This window comes from Bactrocera dorsalis, chromosome 3 (assembly GCF_023373825.1).
Source record: "Bactrocera dorsalis isolate Fly_Bdor chromosome 3, ASM2337382v1, whole genome shotgun sequence".
Classification (NCBI taxonomy): domain Eukaryota; kingdom Metazoa; phylum Arthropoda; class Insecta; order Diptera; family Tephritidae; genus Bactrocera; species Bactrocera dorsalis.
The window spans coordinates 82572049-82598424 of NC_064305.1; the positions used below are offsets into that span (position 1 = coordinate 82572049).

Here is a 26376-nt window from a genome sequence, read left to right on the forward strand (position 1 = left end):
ATGAGCGCAGTAATAATGGGAAATTATGATACTGGTATTTATGGCATCATAAAATACATGTATTTAAGGAAAATATATATAACTAGTAGCTACCTTGATCAGCTTATTTATGCCTTATAAGAGAAGGGAGCTATAAAGTCGTAGTTCAAAAAAAGATCAGTATTTGAAAGCGAGTCAGTAGAGGGAACGGCAAGGGCTTGGAGAGTAAGTTATCTAGAGTTGCAAATAGAAATTGGCTTGGAACTCCAGGGTCGTGTGCTTTGAAAGGTTTGTAAGAATTATCTGTAGAAATGTCTAGATCACTTACTTTATTATATTTTCCGGGACAAATCGAAATAATTTGTTGTCAGTTGAAAGTCTGACAGCATTTGAGATACTATAAAGTAGCTCAGATGTTGGGTTTTGGAACCTCAGCCCTTAGGTTTAGGTTTTAGGCTTACTTTAAAGTATAATAATATCAATATTTTATAAAGAAAATCAATAAAAAATAATTTAAGTCACAAATACGTATGTATTTTAAGCTCTGCTGGTCGCTAGGCTAATAATTTTATAGCCTCGCATATTTTAACAGTAATATTTTATAACCTTTTCTTTCACTTACCTCAAAGCGTTCGACTTGATCGATTACCTTCATATTACCAAAACATTAAATTGCTTGCATAACATTTTTTCGGCTTTCAGCAAAATCATTTTGGTCAAACAAACCAAGAGTAATCACTCAGGAAATAAAGTAATTTTCGATTTGACGTCAATTCGCACACGCTTACATGACTGCCTCCTGGCTTTGTGCAAAAGTCATTGAACCCCGCAGGTAACTTAAAGACTTATTAAGAAAAAAACAGAAATTTACACAAATCCATTCATAAACATACTAAAGTGCGTGCCATTGTCTCTCACCTTAAGACAAATTTGCTCAGCCGCACCGGAAAGAGAAGTTAAGCACTTGCACACGCCAACTGCCTTATATAAATTTCCGAATATTATATTTGACAGCTGCGTGGCAGCAATGTGACGGTAAGTGGCGTTAAGATGACGTCAAAATGTCAAATCGAAGGCAGCAAATATAAGCAACGATTTCGCAGGCAAGTGGGAAGTGATAAAGTTCATGCAATTATTTGCGAGCCGATCAAAGATAATTAAAGCTGAAATATGAAAGTGTTGCTCATGAATAATGTTGTTTACACTCGTTATACAAGTATATAGTATGAATTTATTTAAGCAGTAAAGATATTAGCGAAATACTAGATATTGATTTCAGTACTCTTTTTCTCCATTCAATATTTTTTCGGAGGATCAAAATGCCTTTATTGATTGAAATGTTAAGAAGAGAGTAAGTTTATTCAAATTACCAGCTTAAAGACCTCGAACTCGGATTTGAAAGGTATGAAATCAATTATCGTTTAGACAAAGTAAGGTCCGTTTAACGTTTTGAGGTTATAAATTGATTTCAGTGTTATAAAAAAACTACAAAAACTTCTGAAATTTTTCTGAAAAATTCATAGAAAATTTCTTTAAAGTTCCACTTCCAAAAAGTAGTTTCCAGTTGAATAATTTCCATTTGCAATTCTACAACAGTTTCCATTTCTAAATTCTTTTAAAGCCACACAGTCTATGTCACAGTTTATTCCAAATAAACCAAGAGTAAATAAGTAAGTAAACCTCACTCTTCGCATATAAAGTATGTATTATCTATCTATATATTTGTTTATCTTTGTGTGCTCAAATTGAATTCGCGTGTTTTGTGTCACATTGAGTCTTCTTGGCTTGTCGCCCAACATAAAAGTTCAAGTAGTTCCATTGACTTTGGGTTCAATGAGTGTCTGGTGTCAACAACCGTGTTGGCTCGAAAAAAGTCAATAATGAAAACTTAAACGGAAATGATAGATATATTTTTGCCAGCTGCCGCTAATACTAAGATGTTTTTCATGTCTACTTGTAATAAATGGGGGTAAAGTATGAAGTATAAAGTCATTAAAGATTATAGTGGTTATTTAAGTTCTGTTAAAATTATATGAGATTTTTAATCAATAATTATATGAAGGCTTTTAAATTATAAAAAATGCGAATGAATTAAATGTATTGATGCAAGGAATAATTATTCCGGCTTAATAAGCTAAGAAGTAATTAACAAGTTCTCTGCACACTTTTCCCAATAAAAATATCAGATGAAGTTAGAGAAGAGGATAGATAGGATATGTAGACTGCATTTTATTATATTTAGGGATTTGACAACCCTATTTTTTGAGCACTCAAAATTTCGATTTGTTGAGTCATTCACCGTTTAGCTCTGACTTGTAATCTAATGACTTCTTTTTATTCCTATATGGAGAAAGTAAACCAAGAGGTCAACGTTTTCGCCATTTCGGAAAACGAGCTCCGACAATTGCTTCAAAAGCATGCAAAAGTGTATAGATACGAGGTATGACATTATATATAAGCCGTATATTTTGAAAATTATTCAACAACTCTGCCATCCCCTTCAAACTAGTCCCCTTGGGCAGCTATACGATGATTCCAGCGCGTTTTCCATGCTTCGCAGTATTTCTGGAACGCTTCGTCTGGGATGTCCGCGAGTACCTTCGTCTTGGCCGCCTGATTGTCCGTAATCGACTCAAAATGGGTTCCTTTGACCACCGATTTTGTTTTAGGAAACAAAAAAAGTCACAGGGTGACATGTCGGGCGAATAAGGCGGCTGTTGCAACACGGCGATCCCTTTAGAGGCCATATAGTGGGACACGCTGAGAGCGGTGTGGCACGGCGCGTTATCGTGATGAAGGATCCAGTTACGAGCGATGTCTGGGCGCACCCTGTTGACTCGTTTTCGCAATCTTTCGAGTACTTGGCAATAGTAGACTTGATTCACAGTTTTCCCCGGTGGAACGAATTCTTTGTGGACGATTCCACGGCTATCAAAAAAGGCAATAGTCATCGTTTTCACCTTCGACTTGCTCATGCGAGCTTTTTTCGGGCGGGGGGCGCGCGGGGACAACCATTGTGAGCTTTGGCGTTTGGTTTCCGGGTTATATTCAAGCAACGTGGGATCGTTTTCCACTTGTTCCAAACAGTCTTCTGCGACGGTCATTCGATGCTCGTTTTTCCATTTTCGTGACGAGCACTACAAACATACGTCTACTCAACTTGACGCAGCAGTCGAACTAAACAAGCTAGAGTGATGGTACATATACCAATGAAGTGGGGAGGGATGCCGAAAAAAGAGAAAGGGAATTTCAAGATCACAGGTTTACCACAAGCGCGGCAATAAAATCAGTCACATTACTTAATTGTCAAACCTCGTATGTGTATTAATGGAGAAAATTTTTAAAGCTATTTTCGCTGATTAACAATTTGTTGTTCTCTAAACCCGAAATTCTTTTTTCAAAGAGCCTAAGTGTAACTTATTAGTTAGATAAGTATAACTTCAAAGATTTAAAGATGCATAAAATAAAATAAGGACCTCACTTCGATATACATAGATCATAAGCAGATATCATTTGCTCAGCTAACTCATTATGTTCTCTTTGATAAAAGCTAGGTTCTTCTTCTTCTTATAACTTTGTTGACAGTATAATATAATTCCAAATGTTGGCAATATCCATTAATGAAGCATAAGGATACTGTTTCGTGAGTTTCCGACTTGAATTACTCACCACTATGTATGGTGGAGGTAGTGAGAAGGTGAGCTAAGGTGACCGGCGTCCAAGAAGTGCAATGCACGGGACAAAGAATGAGACGAGTAGGTTTTTGTAGCATTTACTACAGTACAGAACGCAAAATCGGTGTCGGATTCATAGTGGGAGAGAGACCCCGCTGCCGAGTATGCACCCGGTGGACGAACATCTACCCACAATCCACATCACGCCCCGACGGAAGAGAAAGACGATGCGACTAAAGATGTCTTTTATGACCAAATTCAGCCTCCATGTTGGAACATACCGAAATGGGTTGCGACTGATCGACTTCGCCGGTTAACGAAATATATTTATCTGTAGTACTCTCCGGATCGTAAAACAACCAGCAGCTGTATCGACCATGTTGTGATAGACGGAAGACACGTCTCCATTGTTTTACACGCTCGTACGCCCCGAGGTCCTAACATCGACTCGGACCACTATCTTGTTGAAGCCAAGATACGCACCCGCTTCTGTGGAGCAAAAAACGCACGTCAACAAACACAAGGCGGGTTCGAAAAGCTTCAACCACAACTGGAAGCCGAATGATTTTCTATTCGGCTTGCACTCCTGCTCTCTGAGGGCACTCATCTGTGAAACTAGGTATAAGAGAACTATGGGACGGCATTTCAAGTTCCTTATGTACAGCTGCGAATGAAACGATTGGCGAAAGAACACTTGGTACGATGAGGAAAGCTGTGTCGTAGTGAAGAAAAAAAAGACTTAGCTATGCTATCCGGAGTTATGCATAAGATTCCCATTTTAGCTCTCAGACCTCTGCGGCATATTTTAGATTAGCAGAGATATTTGCTATAGGGAAAGTAGATCTCGCTAAGGATTAACCTACAAGGCTAATCAAACCTAACTTGCCCTTCAGTAAACTATTTCCAGATAACAAAATCATTTATTTCTACAAGTACAAAGAAATAATGATGATTTTAGAGTTTAGTGGAGTTTAGTAGAGGATTCTGCGTATAAACTCTTGTTTCCAATAATTCTAAGCGGATTAAGCAGTTTTAGTAGACAAGAGAGGATAGGGTCTAAAAACTGGTATAAATAAAATAAACATAAACCGCTCTTAAGTTCTCTTCCGCATAAGCTCAATCAAAACAGCATATTTTGGAATATCATTTCGTTTATTTGGATTACTCCGTGTTTTTCAAAAATCCTATTAAATTTCGACTACTCCATATAACTGTATTATGTTTTTACAGTAGTAAAAGTTTTACAACTTTAAGTTATTAAATTTTACAGTTTGAATTTTCACTGCTCTACGAGCACACTCTAAAGTACACACTTTCTCTCTCTTTCAAACTCGTCGTGTTGCACTCGGTTAATACTTTAATAGAAATTTTTGCGCAAAGCTGCTAACTATAAAACGCCAATTACGAGTAATTTAAAAAAGAGCTGAAATTAGAAGTGACTATGCACCAGTTAAGCTGACCTTGTGTGGCCTAATAAAAGCCAACACCGTTAGAGAGCACAGCACGCACCGACACTCGGCCGTCGCCGTTAGTACACGTTGTAAATGCAAGCGAAACGATGCGAAGCTGTTGACGCCACGGGCGAATTGGGGCCACCAAGGACTGAACGTGAAGTGAGCAAATGTAAAGCGCACGAAGTGAAAGTGAAGTGGTCGAGTTGAGTTGAGTCAAGGACCATTGACGCACCACTTCGCTTTGTTTGGCGGCAACAACAACAACAACAACACGAACACGAAAACACGGCTGCGTGCAATGGTTTCAAGCAAAATGTACACGGCGATGTATAGAGCGAGCGCAGCTGTTGCCCTTCACGTGCCGTTACGCGCCATAGATGCGTTGCAAACAAACAAACATACAAACAAACACATGTATAAACATTATGTAGGCGAAAATGTCAATAGCCAAAGCAGCAAAAGCAATAACAACAAAATCAACAGTATTGTGCTCATACTCGTAGACAAGGAAAAGTGAATTGTGAATTGGCTGAAAAGAAAATGGAACGAATGGCGCAGCTGATGACACAATGAATGTGGCTGAGTGATAGATAAGAGGCGGGGGAGTTGAAGGTAGAGCGACTTAATAAGAAAACGCGTTGAGCGCGAATATAATGTATTATTTTTGTTGTTTTGATGACAGCGGTAGGTGGGGGCGCGCGTAGACCAGACGAGCGAGTGCGAAATGGAATTTGATGTAATTGGCAACATTAAAAGGAAACGAAGCGTGTTCCTGCATAATCAGCATAACGCGCGCTCAAAATGAGCAGTAGATCAAGTAGCAAAAAAAAAGTCAAATAATAATAATATAATAAACAAGTAAGGCAGGGCTAATTTCGGGTGTAAACGAACATTTTATACTCTTGGCATCGGGAGAATCAAAGTCTCTTCAGGAAAATATGGGGATTCAGTGCAGTATTGATCTCACATACAACCATGGGGAGCTCAGGGAACTATTAACCCGACTTAACCCATTTTTAATACACGGTGACACTATTTTTAGGAGAAGATGACACTTAATTTCATATATACAGTATATCTCATTAATTAACCGATGTCAAAAGTCAACTATAGACATTCCGATATTTGGGAGCTTGAACCGTTTTGGTTGGATGTGTACAAATTTTGGTCATACAAAAGTGGGCGGTACCACACCCATTATCCAATTTTTGATTTTTTAGGTGAACACAACTCCTACACTCTGTAGCAACATGTTGCAAGTGTACAAAAACAAACAGAAAAGCAACATACAAGCGCAAGACAGCTGTTAGAACACAAAGCGACTATGATAATGGGGTGTATGGGAAAGGAGAATAAAAAATGAATTAACTAAAATCGCAGGCGCTTGTCGCTGGTAGGCGCTGATGTGCGCGAAAATCCAAAAGCAGAATACCATAAAACCTATTGAATGACAAATGTTGAATGAAAGGCATAGCACCGAATCCCGTGGGGGCGTGCGCGGGTTTTAGCTGCGTAAATAAAAGTGACATAATGCTGGCAGACGATCAAAAGCTGAAAAAACACGAAAATAGCAAACAAAAAGCGGCAGCGTTAGTTACGACAACAATGTCAATGACAATGACGAACGAGTATGGGTTGATTGTATGCGGAAGGGGTGCGTGGAACGCTTAATTTATTTGTGAATTCGTAATAAATATAGCTAGGCTGTTAGGTAAACTCAATAGACAAGTATGCAGTTTTAATGCTTTCTCACAATTATGTCAAATGTAAAATTTTAGAGATCTTAGATTATATTTTCTAAGCGATTTTCTGAAAATATATTATATTTGAAGCGTGTTTTTTTTTGTTAGAAATTGAACTTTAATTTACATATTTTATAGTATTAGAGGGTACCAAAAATCTTTACCTTGGTTTTGATCGTTCACCTTGTATGGTAGACTATACTTTTAACGCTTTATTTACTTTATTATTATAAAATGACATTTTTCCTTACATAACTATACTTACCATCAATTCCAGTGATTCACCCTGTCGCCGCTAAAAGTATTACTACAAAAACCAACGAGTTCCATAAAAGTTGATCCGCTTAAAGTGTAAAAAAGACTTATGATGTAAAGCTCCTAAACATTTTAAACAATTCTTGACGCAGAATTATTCCTCACACAACGCTCTCACTTAAAATCTGCCCAGCAGCACTTTCAAGCCCACTCAACCCACAACTCGTTCGCTCTTGGCACTGACAGTGAATTTGCGCGTTAATTTCTTCTTGCACAAGCCATGGCAGCAGTCCAGCGCAGAGGTGTGTCTAAGTGGATTAAGAGCTGTTTGAAAGGCATTTAGAGCAAACAATTACGGCTTAAGGCAACTGCTGTGGCACAAGCGGCTGCAAAATAAATAAACAAGCCAGCAGCGATATACTCGTACCATAGTTGAGGCTTTAAAAGCGCGCTTCACAAGCAGCTTGAGTAAATACAGCTGAGCCGGAAATAGGTTTAGGTATATTTTTTGTGTTTGTTTAATGAAAAGTGTAAATTTAAAAATAAGCGGTGGGGTTTTTTGTTTAAAAGTACTGGAGTATATTTTTTAATGAAAAAGCCTCAACAGCTGTAGCCAATATATGTATCTTTTTCTATAAGGCATATCTAATTACAAGACTGAGAAGATTTTTCAAAATAGTCAAGAACCAGCGCTAGTTTCGGCTAAAATACCCTTATAGTATTAAAGAGTATGAAAGGTTATTTATTCTGATTCTAATCAATCAATCAGTCGGAATGGCGGTTATCTGTTAAAGTTGTCCGTTCTGATTAAAATATTTGAAGACTGCGGCCTAATCTTTGATAGTTACACCAGTTTACAGTCATTTTGCGATGTTAGAAGCTGTTATTGCCAATTTGTGGTAGCTAAAACCGAAAATGATAGTAAAAGTAGCATAACACATACAATTTTTTGCTTTGTAGTGAAGGAGTGTAGAGGCCAAACCACGTATAGTAAAATTCCAAAACGTGATTTTCTTGATTGAGGGTTGGTGCGTTACAATCGTTTGGCAGGGTGCAAGTAGTAAAGACTCATCCATGACAACCCGTCATTGCTACAACCGTCAGGTCATATGCGGAAAGACTGAAGTCAATATGGGGATATAAACTTTTCGTCGCCAACATCCCCGTTCTAAAGGGACGGGTTAAGAGGGTGTATGTAGTTTTCTCACTTTAGCCTGGCGGCGACGTTACCCTATGCAATTCATGGTTCCTGAACTAAAGCCATGCCGTAGCCACTCTTTTTAGCCATCTTCTCTAATCTATCCAGAATATTCTCTGCTGCCTTATTGATCACAAGCGTGTAGGTTTGGTCTCCATCTTCGTTGACCGATTTCGCCACTCTTAACACCCTCCAGTCACTAGTCCGGATTACGTCGTTATAGTAGCCACAGAGCATGTTCCCAGTCTACCATGCGAATTATGGTTACCCCGATGAAATATTGCTGCGGTTCACCGCCTCTAGTCCCGCTTCTTTTCAGACCGTTTCTCTTACCCATGTTAGCGCCAGGTCGTCGTTACATTTCAAGATTTTGACTCCGCTAAGCCATCCTGCTCCATCAAATGATTTGCTTCCAAGCTCCATTGCCTTTATTTTCCATCGCTACTGTGCATTTGACCCAATGGTCTATGAGCGCGACGGTCAAATGCCGTTTCGCAATCTCATTGACTGCCGGCACTGCCATGGACGTTGTCGGTTTGTTGTCCGCGTGCTTGACGTCTTTCGGCTACGTCCCTGCACTTCTCCTTTTTCAAGGACGCCTTCGGTTAACTCTCCGTTGAACGCTGCCTCTTTCCAGCGAATTGCTTCTCAATGCGATTAACATAGGATGGATCCGAGGCATAACATCAGTTATGAGTAGCGAAGTGTGTCCGGCACTTCTTTACTTCCTCTCTGGCCCAAGCTGTGGCACCCTGAGCTATAGAGCTGGTTTGGAAATAGTACTAGAACCACCGCAACCTGCTACCGTAGTAGCTGATGTGTAACTGCTGGCGACACAGCTTATAGAATCGCTGTGCCCACCGGTGATAGTAGCCTCGTCTCCCTCCGACGCTTGAGCTGATATCCCGCTTCGTTCCGTTCCATATTAAGTTTTATGTCTATCGCGTTTTTTATCTACCGCCAGGTACCTCATTAACCATAACCGTTAAATTACCCTTTCACCTACTTTTGAGGATGCAAGTGAAACAGCCCATTATGGAAGGCAAATTGGGAAAATACGTCAGCCTTTGCTAGGTGCCACCTGCCTGCAATGTAATGATTCTGACCAGAGCTAGCTTGAACTCATAACATTTTAAGCAGCGACACCCACTGTCCAGTCGACTTCCATGCGGAGGATATAGCTAAGAAGAATTTTTGGACAATATTTTTTGTTAAATTTTGTGATTATTTTTCAAATAAAAAGTTTTCCATAAAAGAATTTTATTATCATCGATCAGTTTGTATGGCAGCTATATACTATAGGGCGCCGACTTCAGGAATATGTTCGGATATTGTAACCGTATTTAGTGAAGATATCTCGTCATATAAAAAAGCTCTACATATAAGAACTAGATTTTGATCGGCGAGTTTGTATATAGCTATATGCTATAGTGATGCGATTTCGGTGGTTCCGACAAATAAGCTGAATTTTTGGAATTAAAGGACGTGTGGAAAATTACAAATCGATCTCTAAAGAACTTAGCCGACAGATAGGGGTGGTAAAAGCGAGCTATAACTCAGAAGAAATGCGAAACTTACCGCTTCTTAAACCTTAAAGGATGTGCCACTGGTCTAAATATGATTGCCTCATTGAAGTGTAATAACATTTTATTTTACGATGTTTCAATGTACAACTCTATCCATTTCTCAAGAATCCAATGCTTAATATAAATATATATAAAGACATACACACATGCATATGTAGAAACTATTTACCCAACGGCTTTTCCATGCAAGTCATACAAGTAGCTGTTGGAAATAAGTGCACAACACCAACACTGATACAAAAGCAATATTGAAGCAAGTAAAATAAATGTCTAAGAAATGAGTATTCTTGTAAGAAACGGCGTAACAATAAGCGTTACACATGTACATACAAGCAGGCATGTAACAGGAAGTGCCCGAGGCTATGCACAATTGGTTACACATTCGAGCGGACGTGGCGCATAAAGACATGTTTATATGTATTAGTATGTCTACATGTGTGTGTGTGTGTGTGTGTGAGCATATTTCATATTTTTATCTGTGCAAGTAATATTTACTTAACTGTAACATATTGAACACATTCGGTATGAATATGCAAAGCAAAGTGCGCAAATTTGTTTTTACAAGGCTTTTGCGTGTAAATCTATGGGTGTGTGTGTGGCGTGTGTGTTCGAGCGTTGTATAAAGCATATAAATGTATTATCCTGCGGCTATGCTTTTTTCTTCTTTTCAATATTGTATGCTTATTCCCTAAACTTCGTCGATGTTTTCAAAAAGTTGTGTGGGCGACACAAGTACCGTTAACCCGCTTGTTCTTGTGCTTTTAAAATTGTTTGCATGTTTGCCGACAAGGCATATAAGCTTCATATTTTCTCATGATTTTGTTTATGTGCCAAAATGAGAATAAATTTTTTGTAATAATTTGAAATATTGTCGATATTGGGAAAGTAAACTTCGTTTAAAGTTTTATGTTTGCTATATTAGAAAATAGCGCTTGCAGGGCTTTTTGGTATTGAACAGTAATGTAAAGTTCTTGTTCTTTATTTATGAATATGCATTTGTTTACTTTATGGTATGGACATATTCGAAATTAAAATTTGAATATGGAAACATTACTTTCTAAAATATTTTCTTCTTCGATTTGTATGAAATTGAAATTTTGAGAAATATTTTAATAATTTTCGAATTTCTAATTATATTTGCTTTTATTTTGCAGATACGTGTCCATGCAAAATGTGGTAAGTACATAGTTTTGAATAGGTTAGAGATATTATGCTATGACTAGATTAAATCTGTGTTATTAAATATTTACACTATCATTAAATTAATTATTGTTTTTTTTTATTAAAAACTACTGAATAAAAACTGAGAAACACTTGTCGATATTTATAAGGCACCAAGTGGTTCCAATTGATAGAGGTAAAAAAAAGGTTTAAATGTTCTATAACTGCTTCGTAAATATCTTGGTTTTTATGAGATTTAAGTTGTTTTTGCCTTGATCTATCAATGGCGGGACATTCTAAGAGCAAGTCTTGATATACTTCTATTTAAACTTCTTCCAAATGCAGCTGGCATCTCGATCCGACACTGTCTGCTTAGAACTCCCACAACTATTGAGTGAAACTAGCTCAGATCAAAGAGTTCCCTAGACCGCTTACGATTTACCCTGGATCAGAACGACCTGGTATGGACCTGCTGGTGGTTGACCAACGCTTGCTGAGCTAGTCTGAGACCCAACAGTTCAGTAGTGAACTGTAAGAAGCCGATGTTCCCATTCCGAAGTTAGCCAGCTTAGCATAGAATAAAGCTATGCTAGAAAAAATGAGTTTAGATATTATTTCATTAGCCTTGAGCGCACTGTCAGCGAACTTTATTCTAATGTAGCTATGAATAGCTATAATATCGGAGTGGTGTCACAACTCTGAACGAGGCTAACCTTTGGAGTAGTAAATTTACTGCTGTTTATATGACAGTCATCTCATTTAAAAAGCCTAAACCAGTAGTTGATGGTAAGTTCCCGACAATGTACTCCGTCAGAAACCCTACCCTCAAGCTTTGATCCACCCGTAAAAATGTTCGTCGACCCTCTTCTTCAACAACTTCCTTCCCTGTCATTTCTCCCTCGAAAATATATGTGTAGAGCAGCGACATCTAAGCACTTAAAGTCTCCGAGTCTGAGAGCACATTTTGCGTCGATAAACTTTGCTTCGTAGTGCATCACAAATACTGATGAAAGCAGCCCATTGAACACTTGTAATTTTTTTCGTAAATGTAGTCTTTTCTACCGTCTACCACCATACAAAAGTTTCCCGGATAATCTTTAGGTACTTAAATATGAAGCGTTCCTGCGGGATCTTGTATACCCTAAGGGATAAAACCAGTTTCTTGCTAGGATTTATGGATTAGTTGCTTGTAATCCTAAAGTATCCCTGAGTTAGCTCATATACTATATTCAGAAGATTTCCCTAAACTATGAGATTTACGTGATCCGCATGATCAGGAAAAGTGGCGAGAGAACTGCATATTATGGGGAATACCCCATTCCTCCACGATCGTTCTATCGCAGAGAAGTTTGATGATCTCAAAGCACGAATAATCGTTTCCGACAAAATGTTGTTCAAAGTCCATCGATATCGAAAAAGAACTACTATCCTCACAATAGGCATGATAATTCTTTTCTTTATTTACCAGCCCTTCTTAGATTACTACAGATCCACCAGTCTCCCTAATGCTCTCAATAAGAAAAAGGAGGACGGTCTAAAATTCTCGGATTCCAGAATTAACGAAACCCTAGTCTTTCTTCAAATTCCAGGAATATATCTCATTCTAAAGCAGTTCGTGTAGATAAGTTCTCGCGTATGGATGAGCGTGATAGCTCACTGAAGCTGCGCTGGTCCCAGAGAATGTTTTTTCGAATGATGATAAACATTCCCTATTAAATTTGATGTGTCTGTTTTCTTTCTTAAAAAAGTTGATAGAGGTTCCCGAAATATATCACCCTTTAATATTATATATAATTTATTACTTTTGAGTTGTGACTTCCCAAGTTTTGCTATTGCTCATTATTTCCGGGTTACGGTCTCGATCTGATACGAGTATAATATCAACCAAAGTTTTGAAAGCTCACTTTATGGTAAAAGCTTCTAGCATCATAACACATTTCTTTCGAAAATACGGTGAAAGCTTTTCTGGAATCAAAATTTTTATCGTTGAAATGTGAGTGGTATTGTGATCTGTAGCTTTTAATCTTAAAAGGAACGAGATAGTTAAGCTTGAATGACGTAGACAAGTAAATTTCTGCATACTTTTTAGAAATTTCCGCATATAAAAGTGATATCATTGGGCTATATAACCCAAATAAAATGAGTCAGTTTCAGTAATAAACAATAAAAATGTATATTTGCTCGTTTTTACTTCCCGTTATAAAACAAAAGTATTTATACAGCAGTGTTATGACTATTTGCAGTTGAGCCACAACAGTTATTATGGGAAAATAAGTGAGCAAAATTAAGTAGTTAATCCACAGAATGCCACCGCCGCTCATATATAAAAGTATATACTTAAGTACACATGTTACATACTTAACGAGAGTAATGCATGATATCTATTTGAACAAGTGCTTTGCATACAAGATAAGAACTATCTGGAAGTAGCTTATCTGGATAAACATAAGTTCGTACGCAAATTTTCATGTTTGTTTGTACCTATTTAGTTCAATGCTAGTGAAGTTAAGTGAAATTTAAATTTTGCGATCAGTTTAAAATTAAGTACCGCAGCAGCAACTTGCAGTATTTTGTCAACTGTATTGCTTACTAAATTAATTTCTTACTAACTAATCTTAAGCACCAACAAAATAACTCATAAAATGAAATTTGCTTTGACTTTCGTGTTCATCACGCTATTCGCACTTGTGGCCGCAGCCAATCAAACGGCAAGTCACAACCTCTTCATGGGCACACGGCTGCCAGGCGATCGTCATCTGGTACGCGAAGTAATTTTTTCGAAATCTGGATTTATGCGCAAGAAGACCGGCGACTATACATTCGAACAGCGGGTGCGTGTGGTGCTAGAGTTACTAGTGAAAGTAAACAATGTGTATTGAATTTTAATATTTTACTTTTTCCGCTTTAGAACATACCCTATCCGGCGATTATTACAAGCATTGAGGTGAAGGATCAATATATAAATGGCAATGGTGGCTATGCGACGCTGACGAGCGGTGGTCCAGGCTTCAATTTCGTGAAATTACATTTCACTAGTCAGTGGTGGCGTGGCTACAATTTCGTTATTGACATTTATGGAAAGTAACTGTTGATTGATAGAAACAATTAGTTAGTTAAAGTGATGAAATTGTAGTATTTGTGATCTTTTTAAAACGAATTCTTGCAATAAAGTGTGATTTTACTAGAACATTTCGTAAGTTCGTGGGTTTTCAGTATGGTATGATAATTATGATATCAAAAATCTATATTAAAGAGTGATTCATTTCGATGCTCCCTACTTTTTAAAGAAGAAACACAGAAACTTAAAATTTAATGATAAATGTTTATTATCATCCGAAGTAATATTCTTTGTCATTTCGTTTTTGAAGATTATCTCTTTCAAATGTTGGCCGCTCAGATAGCCAAACCGTTCAGTCCAATTTTCGATGACTCGTTCAAGCATTTCGACTGGTAACGACCTGTTCGCAGATGATATTGCAAATTCTTCAAAGAGAACTACCAATGACCATAAATAAAAAGAAGGCTACGAACTATAATGTACAGCAACAAACTCAACGTCAACGGAGCTTGCCATAGATGACTGAGAGTTTGGCAGCTGGCGGTATCAGTCACTAGAAAAGAGTATAAGCTGATTGATCTATTCGGCGATGATACTGCAACACCCACAAGAAAGGCCACCAATGTAAAAAGAAAATTATATTGAAAAAAGTACCGTATACTTAAGATTATACTTGATTAAGTATTTATTCCTCAAAATATTTTGCCTAAAAAATAATATATATTTATTCTTGTCATTGGTAAGATGCATTATTCTATGAGTCAAAAGCTTTTTATCATCAAAAGCTCTGAATAAAATTTAATCAAGTGAAAGTTCAGTTGACAGTTTAAAGTGAATTACAAAATACTTTCACAAAGTTAAAAGCTTCTAAAGTTATTTTTTCTTAATATAAATCTTGTAGCCATATTTATGAAATGGAGACCAAAATTTAAGGCAAATAGAAATAACATTTTGTTTCAAAAAACTTCATTTGTAAGTGAAAGCTTTAAGTGAATCCCGCTTTACTTAGTTCTTAAACTTTTTTATCGAGAAAGATAAGATGATGACTTTAGAATTTTTTTTTTATAAAACAATTAAATATTTTTGCAAGTTTTTTTACATTATTGACATAACCGACAATATGACCTTATGACAAAGAACAAAAATTGACTTTAGGGGTTGATGGTCCGAAACTCAGTTCTCAAAAGTGAATAGCATGCTTTTAGAATCGAATACCTCAAAACCAGTTTTGAGTCAGATGATATACCAAAAGCTAAAGCTAAATATTATATATATATGGCGGGCAGTGAGCTCGGGTAAAATGTATCCAGAGTTGGGTAACAAACAAAAATGTACCACTGGACACAACAAAAGATGTAAATGTAGAAAAAATATTTGTAAAGTTGTTGAGTTACATATAATCGTTACTGTCCCCTACTGTCAATATTTACAAATTTTATTCCCGGAAATAATACCTAAGCTATGCTTTGCAGCTTATGATTATTGACGTAGCGTAATGCCACTTAAGTTATAATTAAAATATTTCAATGCCCGCTGTGCAATGCCGGAAATATGAATCAAATTACAAAGCAGAACGCCAACAGAATAAAAACACACACAGCTATACATACAAACACTTTAACATATACAGATAAACACCTGCGTTAAGCAAACAGCATAATTTGTTTACGAAAGAAGGTGCCCTAACAGAGAACAGTGCCCACGTTAAAATAGTATAAATACATATATAACGCTTAAAGTTTATATATATATATATATATATATATATCTAGTTGTAATTATGTAAATGTTATGTAAACAACGCTTTTGCGTACCTTTGCCAGCGGGAGAATATAATTTAAAACCAAAATAGAACTGAAACCAAAGTCAGAACCGTAAATGAAACTGCATAAACTCGCTTAAGTACACACACATACCCACAAACATCGGCGAAATAACTGTAAATATAAATAAAAGCAAATGCTCATGTTGGGGGCAAAGGCGAAATTAATATCTGCGTGTCCAATGCAAATTATCAGGGGAGTCATTTGGTGGTCCCGCTTGGGGCGGGGGTTTCTGGTTGTTGGCATAGATTATGGCCAGCCGGACAGGTTGGTGCGCCAATGCCGCTGTATAGCCGCCAGCCATCGGCAACCAGTAATTCGGCGCCAGACCAAATAGCGACGATTGTGCCCTCTGACCGTTAACCTACAAATTTTTATTTGCAAGTACAGTTAGGCAGCCAGCTAGCGACCGCTGACTGCACAACAACAACATTTTAGCAAATGCTCGCAACCTGCTGGCTATAATCTAAACAAATGGCTCCTTTATGATTGTGTTGTTGTTGTCTTTTACTTATATTTATTTTTTTTTTTAACAAAAATATATATTTTTTTCTATGCGCATTCTGCCCCGGGGGTTTTTGGCTAATGATTTCAAATTCTAGAAAATTTTTGCTGTGTTCGATTGCTTTTGAAATGACCTAGAGACTTTTGTTCGGCTGTTAAAGGTTATGTTGTCGTTTGTTCAGGATTTTTTTGTCCCTAGAAATTTTGATATATTTACATATGTTTATATTTTTGGGTTCGAAAATTTTTTAAAAATATATTTTCTTTCGCAAGTTATAAATTTAATTTATTTCCTTTTACAGTTTTTCACAAAAAAACTTTCATGCTCAAATGTCATGTCATTTCGTCATCCTTATCTTTTATATATATATATATATAATCCGACATCTATCTCGCTGTAGTAACATGTTGCAAGAGTATAAAAATTCAGTTATATTTTTTCCTGGATCTGATAAAAAAGGGGTCAAAACAGGGCAATCCTCTCTGTCCGAACCACATGATATCTGCTCTATCAGGGTCATCGATGATAGGAAAATTCATGCCTATGACAGAGCGGACTCAGGTCAGTTCATGGTTGTCAGATTTGAGGTTAAGATCTGAATCTAAGACTTTTCAATGCTCGCTAGCAACAGTTCTGAGAAAAACCCATCTGAAATATCGCCATTTACCCTTCAGCTACTAGACCTCTATATGAAAGTTTAGGATGCTCGTATTTACACAGTCATGGTGCATGTAAAATAAACAAACAAAGGTTCTCTGAGGTTCTGGTCCTCTAACAGCGTGTACTCAATAGTAGAAAAACGATAGAAAAATAAATGTCTGTTTTTGTTTACTTTTTTATACTTATATTTCCACTAGCCGGAGCTATCAAGTACAGGGCTATTCATTAAAAATGTACCTGAAATATATTTCCTTTTTCCTGTCAGCACCATAATTCGTATACGCCTCCACAATAACAATATATGTACATATATGCAAGCATTCATTTTGATATATGATTTTGAAATCAAGGACACATGCACTGCCTGCCAGACGAATGACACATATTACCATATCTAATAGGCAATCAAACATACACACGCACACACAAGTGACAAGGCACATAATGTAAATAAACAAAAATTAAAGCTTATCATAAATTTGAAATAAAAAACTGTGTATACAAATAAATCGCGCAGACATGCTCCCAATCAGATCAGTGCTGAAGGTTAACACGATTTCTAATGCTCGATACACATGAAACAGATGGAGCCATAGCGAGACAGGAAGTACTCAAAGGACATGAAATTAGAATTGCTAATATGGATTTATTTGTAAACATCAAACGGTAGATATTTTTATTTACGTTTACCTGTTTGTGGTTATTTTTTCATGTTTGAGTTCAGTGTATATATGTAATTAAAGCTGAAACGAGCAGTGCTCACAGTAGCGTGACATTGTTGATGTTTTTTTTTTATTGTAACTCGTTGTTTGTTTAAAACCACTTTACGGATAGAGGCTCAAACGCGAGTGTCTTTTTTGTCATTCTGACATATGTTAGTAAGAGAATAGGGTTCACTCATGGGCGTTGCATGAATATGATAATATACTTTTGATGATGCGGTTATAGAAATATTAATGCTGATTTAATATTAAAAACGACATAGTATAATTATAAGATTTGAATTACTTATAGTACACAAAGAGGGTAAACAAGTAGTTAATGAAAAATAACTGAGTTGGAGAGAATTATAATAATTTATGGTTTATCTCGTCACTTGGAACAGTCGATTTTCATAAGCTTCTGTTGTGGCGAGTTTTTCATCAGCAAAATCATTTACTAAAGGCAGGAGCACTTAAGTAGTCACTTGGTGCCAGGTCTGGAATATAAAGTGGACTCTCACCGAGCTTCTGGCGTGGCATTTTAGATGTATGTGGCATGCTCAAGCCCAAATCTGTTCACTTCTGGGCGATTTTTTACTGCCAACGTTCCAATTGTTGGCAATACATCTCCGAATTAAGAGAAAACGGGCGTAGTGAAGCAGCTCATAACTGAGATCTTCTGCCAATCACATCAAACAAAACCTGCACGACCGTCAGTCCTGTCTTGACTACAGTTTGAGGGGGCTCACCGTGATTCAACCTAAGCTCTTTTCGCTTGACGTTGCAGTAATTGCCCTTCAAATTGGGTGTTTATTTTTGCATTAACTTTGATGATATCCATATATTCTGCTACTTTTTTCATTCACGCTTATTTAAATGATTCCAAAATGTTTTTTGTTCAATCTTAAAGCAACGGAAAAGTGCTTACTTGATGGTCGGACTTTTCGATTTCCAATTCGATATTTTCGACAAATGGCCTTCCAGACAATTGGCCTGTGTATTTGAAGTCACAATGACTGAAATGGAATCTATGCAACAGAAATTGTGGACCATTACCTGTTATAGTCGTAGTATCCAAATTCTTAACTTTATCTACGTTTCATTCTCATATACGAATTTTTGTGTTAGGTATTAGGTAGCTAAGGGAAGACATACTGTTGTCAGAAAAATATTATCTTTGATTTTTCAATTACATATCTCATACTTGGAGCGATATTTTTTATTAAAAATAAATTTTAGGTACTGGGTTCTGCATATCCGGTACCTAGGGGCTTGAAAAAAATTAGATTTTTGTTGGAAAATTTTTGCTGTGAAGTGCCATACTTCCAAAGTACTATATGTACCAAGTTGTATCTCGGTGTATTTATTGCTTCTTGATTTGTATACTGGAAAGTGTAAAAAACAAAAATAATTTAAAATTGTGTTATTTGGAAAGTAGGCGTTTTTGTAGTCCGGTTTCGTTCATTTTTACACTATGACATAGATAGTATCAGGTAACGAATTTGGTTAAAATCGTTCGACCACGTCCCGAGAGCACTTTACTTAAAAGAGGGCGCTGCCACACCCATTGTACGAATAGCTCTTATAAACTTGTCCAATACTACCTTGATGGTAAAAGAGAGTGGGACGTTATAAGGAGAGAAAGAAGGGTTATGATCCGATTTCATTAATTTTCACACTGTTAGTAGAGGTTCTTACAGGGTTTGTCTTGAGCGAATTTCGTTATTTCGGCTTCAACAGTTTGAAAGTTAAGTACATGAAACATATCAGAGGGCGGGGCCACTGACACCCTTTCAAAAATTTTAATCCACAGGTACTATTTGATACTGATTACCTTCGTGCCAGATTTCAGTTCAACATTGTGACCCGGACATTATTGCCGACGATTTTTTCAGTCATTGAAACTCTTTTCATAAGAATTTTTTGGAATGGCCTTGCGTTCTTCATCGAACTTTGTTTCATCCTTCGATCTACTGATTCTGGATTTCATAGAGCGGCAATTTCAGTTTGGGGAATAAGAAAAAATCACACGAAGTCAAATCTGGTCAATGCGTTGGTTGGTCGATGGTATTCATTGCGTTTTTCCATTTCATACCCGTAATCCAACAAAATCAGCTGAACGGACTCGCAACTGAATTCAAGCTCTCTTGCCGTCTCTCTAATACTTGCCTGACGATTTTATACATATACATCACTTGTTTAGTTATCGTGCTTTATTGGTTTACCTTTAACGGCATTTTGTGGGCATGGCAATGTTCCGAATACGCCCATCTTTAACTCGTTCTTACTTTTCTCTTCTTGTACACTATCCTAAATATAATTTTGTCCTAACATACAAGGTATGTAAAAAATAGTTGGAAGGTGTATAAATATGTCAGTAAAGAGGTATTGCTTACATTCTACCTACCATAACTTCTTTTTTCATAAAATGTAGCAAAGACATAGGAGCATCATATGTCGACTTACATATATGTAATCTTGTATGCTTTTTGATGCCGCGCCATGTCCACCGTTGGCCATTTATTTTCATTTGCACCTTGAAAAAGAGTAATAAATAATTGGTGCGCAAACAGAGCGGCCTCTGCTTTGTTGGCTAGCCTTTTGCTCTCAGTTCTAGGATTCTTTTTACAAGCTATGTTAGACTTACTATATACTCGTACATATGATTTTATTTGCTACTTCAACTCTTTTAACTTTTGGTCGATGAGCGAAATTTGTTCAGCACACCATGTGTCCAATTGGAGGACCTTTGGATTGATGCGGAACTAGTTCATTATTTGTGGATATTGGTATGGAGTTCAAGGTTTGCTTTACCGTATCATGTAAATAAGTAAATATCTTAAAAAAAAAAGAAAAATGTAACAAATAATGACAATTACTTTGAAAATAGAAAGATCTCTACATTAATTCGCACACCTAGTGTGCCGACCTAAAACAAAGCGATTTTGGAAATAAAAATTTTGTATCAATATTTAAAAATTATAAGAATAAACAATATTTTTACATTTCTTAGGAGTCTATAGTAAAATTTTTTAAGAAACAATATAAATATTTTTTGATTTACACATGATCCTTGTGCCAGAAACCCCTTAAATCAACAGCTCAGCCTATCCTGAGGTACATTCATAGGAATACTCAACTTTAATTTGAGTAAATGAGTTTAGTATAGGTAAGGCGGCTCAAATAAAAGCTTTCGGCAATAAAAATATAAAGCCAAGCAATATATAATTTCTTTGTGAGCACCTTGCTCATTTGAATTTATTTTTTTTTTTGTTCCGTTGCATTTGCAGCAGCGCGAGCGCTTTATAAATATGTGCTTAGACATGTGATAACATAAATGTTTGCATATACAGTTATAGTCATAAAGGCATATATTAAACAAATTTTGTAGCTGCAGACCACTTTGGCTGGGCCGCTGGGTCATTGCACCGCAATGCAACGAGGCAAAGCGCTTGCGGCTGGCTGCACTGCAGTGAACTCATTATTAGTGCTTTTATTGTTTTTTTTTCGCTTCCGCTTTATGCTTTTAATTTCATTGCAATAATTAAAGTAAAAGTAAAGTAAAAAATTTTGTTTAAAGCAAAGTAATTAAGGCGGCCATGGCGCTGAGGTGGTTTTTATTCCCACACCTGTCAGTTTCACGCCGTTCTGATTGATGCGGTAAATAACAACATAATGTGGTTATGTTGAGGACTCATGCGTTGCGTTGCTAGGAAATTGCTTTATTTTATAGCCACAACTGCAAGCGATGGCTAGTGGATGGCATTTTTAAAATTTCTTGGGTGTTGAAGAGCAAACGTTATACCTGATGCAACTTATTTCCAATAAACCATCTGAACAAATTTGACCCGGACTGATAAAAAAATATTCTATATTGTTAAAAAAATTTCTTAAATTTGCATGTAGTTTGATCTCCTTATATAAATGCGTGTTTGTTTAAGACGAAATCTTTTTCTGGCGATTTTTATCATGGAAAAATATAGAACGATTAATATTTTTTTATATTTTCAATGGAATAACGGCTATGGACACAAAAGGACTGAATTTCTAACCGAGGCTACAAAGGTTTAGAAAATTGTATAATATTAATCCGTGATATATTTATATTGGCTCAGGAGCCTATTTGGAAGGCGATAATAAAGATTCATGTCAGCCCGGGTCAAATCTGATCAGATGTTAATTCTTTTGTAATGTTACCTACTTATTTTTCTCTGCAGTGGATGCCTGTCCTTATCAACAAATAGGTATCGAAACGAAGGTCATCACAAAAAGTTTTCCAATAAGGACATTTTTGGGTTCCCATATGAAAATTTTGAGTCAAACCAAGAAAAAATGTTATCAGGGATTACATCGAAAGCTACGATACCCTTCAAAAATACAAAAGAACTTACAAGAACTTTCATCTGTCAGTTTGCATGGCAGCTATATGCTATAGTGGTCCGATATCGGTCGGTCCGACAAAAGCGCAGCCTTTAATGAGAAAAGGATAGGTGCAAGATCGATATCTCAAAACCTAGGGCCTATTTTTAAAATCTGACTGAAAATAAGATGTAATATTTTCGTCAACATTATAACATTATCGGTTGAAAAGCTCCCTCTATATACATATGTGTATCTATCTCTGCTTCTTTCTCTTTTCCTCTTGCTCTATCTCTTTCTATATAAAAGGCTAAGTGAGAAATTCCATACTTGTTCTAACTGACTTCAAACTAAAGGTTAGTCACCTCGTTTTTTGATAAACAACCTTAACACCGAAATACCAATTTACTGCACAACGCTTTATCTATCTTTGCTTTTTTCACTACAAATAACTGTAAACACAAAATCATAATTGACAGCAAGTTGCTAGCACCGAATATTGGCTTTTAGCAGAGTCCTGCCAATGTGGTGTAATTTTAGTAACAAACGGTACATGACAGCATAATCGATAGACCTACCAACACATATACATATGTATGTACGTAGTATATAGCAAACTAACATGTGTGAATATGAATGATTTTATACAGTTCAATACATTGGTAGATCAAACGGCGGGGTATGCCGATTATACCTAAAACTACATACTTACTGGCTATAGTGGCTACAAATACCAAATACCCGAGAGTCAATAAAAATTTATGAGCAACATAAGCTTAAATGATTATGTTGCGCCATTGAGAATGGAGCGCTAATAGCACACAGCCGGAAATATTGAATTGATTTTCGGGTAATTTTAAAAGAATTTATAAATAACGAAAAAGCGATTGAAGCGCCACAATGCTTTGGCATTAGCTACGTGCCACCTGCTACACTGATGCGCGGAGTAAGTGTGTGAATTGCTAAAAGAGAGAACCTAATGCTCATTTTGTATGCTTATTTGAGCCCAGTCGCACACACAGCACACAACCGTTAAGTTGAACGGCGCCATTTTACCGTTATTGATTACATATCCCTGTGGATGTGGTTAGTGAAAATTCCGGTATTTTAGAGTGGCTAACGGTGTATATATGTATGTGAATATAAATAAACATGCATGAATATATATGTATATACATTTTATAAAGGAAGTACAAATCAATAAATAACGATGTTGGGAACAAATGTAAAATTTAAAATAGCTTTTTAGCTAACTGACTGCAAAGAATTTCAAAAAAGTTAAAAATATGCACACCAAAACTGCAGCAAGCAACTAAAATTTAAGCTTTTATTACCTAAAATTCGATATTAAGAACACATGTGTACAAATATACCTATACAGGGTGCAGAATTTTTTTTCGAAAAAACCTCAATATAAACAAGAAACAGCTTTAACCTCAGTTAGACCGAAGTAAGATTACTTTTCACTAATATGAAAACGTCCATAAAAGAAGTTGATTTTGATCATCCAAATTGCATAAAAGCTATATCCCACAGTTCACAGGCAGATGGACTAAATTGAATCAAGTAGACCTCCTGATCATTTATATATATATATTATATATACGGGTTTTTCAATAAGAGCGCTACGAAAGAACATTCGACGCCATTATCTTTGGAATTCGATTCTTTTTCATGACCACCATGGGCACGCTTGCAGAAGTCCAGGCGCTGAACACAATTTTCGACGGTTTTCAAGCATAAATCGGCCGATACTGTTGCAATTTCACTTTCGATATTCGTATGAGGCTCATCAATCGTCGTTGGCTTGTTGGCACAGACCGCAGACTTGACGTAGCCCCACTGGAAATAGTTTAACGTCGTCAAATCGTACGACCGAGGTGACCAATAGACTGGACTAATTCGTGAGATAACACGTTCACTAACCTGGTTTTCAATAAATCGATTGTGACATTCGCTGTGTGGCTTGTGGCGCCGTCTTGTTGGAGCCAAATCTTGTCCAAGTCCATATCATCTGATTTGGGTCAAAAATATTCGGTTATCATTGAGCGGTAGCAATTCGCATCCACAGTAACGTACCGGTTTGGAACATAACGGAAGAAATACGGCCCAACGATGCCTCCCGGCCATTAACCGCGCCAAACAGTATTTTTTTCGGAATGCAATGGTGACTCGTTGAGTGCATGAGGTTTGCTGCCTGACCAATAACGCATATTTTCCTTATTGACGAAGCCAGTCAGAAATGAGCCTTATCACTAAAGATGGTTTTTGGATGAAAATCCGGATAATTTTCAAGTTGCTGCTCAGCTCAATTTACGAACATACGACGATTCTGGTGCTCAACCGGCTTCAGTTCTTGGGTCAACTTGATCTTGTAAGGATGTACACCTAGATCTCTTCGCTAAATTCGCCAGAAGGACGTCACAGAGATGCCAAACCCTTCAGAACGACGTGTAAGAGACTAATTTGCGTCATCCTCAACTGATGTGCTGCGATATAATCGACAGTACGGATACTTCTCTGTCTTACTGGAACGGGAACATTTTGTACTGAGCCTGTGAATTAAAAATGTTTCACTAGACGCTCAATTGTGGATCTGATAGGACGATAGCTCTCTTAAAGTTGAGGCCACTAACTTCGAATTTCGGTGATAAATTTTCATAATTTCGAGTCCTTGATGGATCGCATATTTTTCCATCATGAAATGTCAAACTTTATTAAAGAGAAATCTCAAAAGAGCAGGAAAAGTATTGCGCCGTTTGCTTTACCTGTCGGTTTACTTTTGTATGTTCTTTATTGAAAACCCCGTTATATATATATATATATATTTCCTTCTGGGTGTTACAAATTTCGTGGCAATTTTAGTATAGAAAATTGAATTTCCACATCCTCTATAAAACATATATTTTTTGTCCACCAAATTATTTTTTGTTCCACATTTGTTGTAGTTTAAAATCAGTTGCTACACCTATCAGCACACCCTTTACAAGTTTATAAACTGGTAGTAAACAGCAGCCTGGCAACCAGTGGGTATTCGATAAGCAACGCATAGATATAAAAGTATAAATAAATAATTCCGCTGTATGCCGCAGACAGGCACACACATACTTACATACGAGCGCAAAAGCATAGCTACGTATATACTATACAAGTACATACATACAAAGTTCTCTAACCATGTGGCTACGTCAAAACGTTTCACATGACACGCTGCAATGTCACATGCTCGCCTCACATACGTGAATATTTCTTTACTTTCCATATCTATGTATGTGTATATATTTATAAACCACAGATCTGCCCTAAATTGCAAGCGCATCTCGGTTGTGTCAACTGCTTACGAGCTAGTATATAGTTATATGCGGGTCTATAGGTATGTGTATATGGTACATCTGCCTGAGAAATAACGTCAACATATTAAAACTGGGTAGAAAGCAAACTAAAAAAGTATACCCTGGTAAATATTTACTAGCACAAAAATTAATAAGCTCATAAAATAAACATGTTTTATCCTTCGAAAAAAATCAATAGTTTTCTCTTTTAAAATAAAGAGCTGATGTTCAGGTACATGATTTTCCGCAACAAAAAGACCTATTTATGTCTTATCCGCTGCGTAAGAAGAAGAAAAATCGAGAAGAATATAGAAAAATAGATTTTCTAACTAAGTTTGATGGGTAAAATAACAGTATTGCCGCTTGTTATACTGTTTTTCAAAAATTGAAGAAGTAAACAGCAAAGTTTCCACTTCCTCCTCGATTGTCTCGCCTTTGTCCAATCGAGATCGGATCTCAAGCTTCCCCACAACCAGGTGAAAGATCAGTAATAAAATATAGCACCTAAACTGATTTGTGATAGATATAGGAGGCTATACCGTTTGCTAATTTGCAACAATTTTTTCAAAATAGGCTCCTTCTGCGTCGATGCAGCGCTGTCAGTGCGATTTCCCAGCATTAAAGGTGTCACGGAAGGCATTCTCCGGAAAAGCCTTGAGAGCCGAGGTGCATGCAGCTTGGATCCTCTCTGTCGTCTCAATATGCTTGACTTTCGGCTTTTTTAGGCAAGGGAACAAAAAAAAGTCGGGGCAACATATTTGGTCGACAGTCTGAGTTAAAAACTTTGCGCACACGAGTCACATTGTCAGTGTTTGTCGAAGTTGCAGGTCCCCCAGCACGGTGTTCATTAGCGACATTTTCCTGCCCTCCAGAAAGGCCTGATGCCACC

The 26376-nt window shown here is 36.9% G+C and overlaps 2 protein-coding genes across 2 annotated transcripts in view; both read left to right on the top strand.

The window, feature by feature from the left end:
• The window catches only part of LOC105226264 (heparan sulfate glucosamine 3-O-sulfotransferase 6), a 174960-nt gene that overhangs the window by 68820 nt on the left and 79764 nt on the right, over window positions 1-26376 (top strand). Inside the window, exon 3 of the mRNA XM_049452354.1 lies at window positions 11043-11064. The gene's annotated coding sequence lies outside the window, so the exon portion shown is untranslated. The remainder of the gene's footprint in view (window positions 1-11042; window positions 11065-26376) is intronic.
• On the top strand, window positions 13561-14246 carry LOC105226218 (probable salivary secreted peptide). The gene is made up of 2 exons (XM_011205042.4): window positions 13561-13880; window positions 13958-14246. The coding sequence occupies exons 1-2, from the start codon at window positions 13692-13694 to the stop codon at window positions 14132-14134; spliced, it is 366 nt and encodes a 121-aa protein (XP_011203344.2). The 5' UTR covers window positions 13561-13691; the 3' UTR covers window positions 14135-14246.

Coding starts and splice junctions, on each gene's coding strand:
- LOC105226218 (XM_011205042.4), top strand. CDS start 13,692: ATGAAATTTGCTTTGACTTTCGTGTTCATCACGCTATTCGCACTTGTG. Junction 13,881..13,957: donor ACTATACATTCGAACAGCGG/GTGCGTGTGGTG, acceptor TTTCCGCTTTAG/AACATACCCTATCCGGCGAT.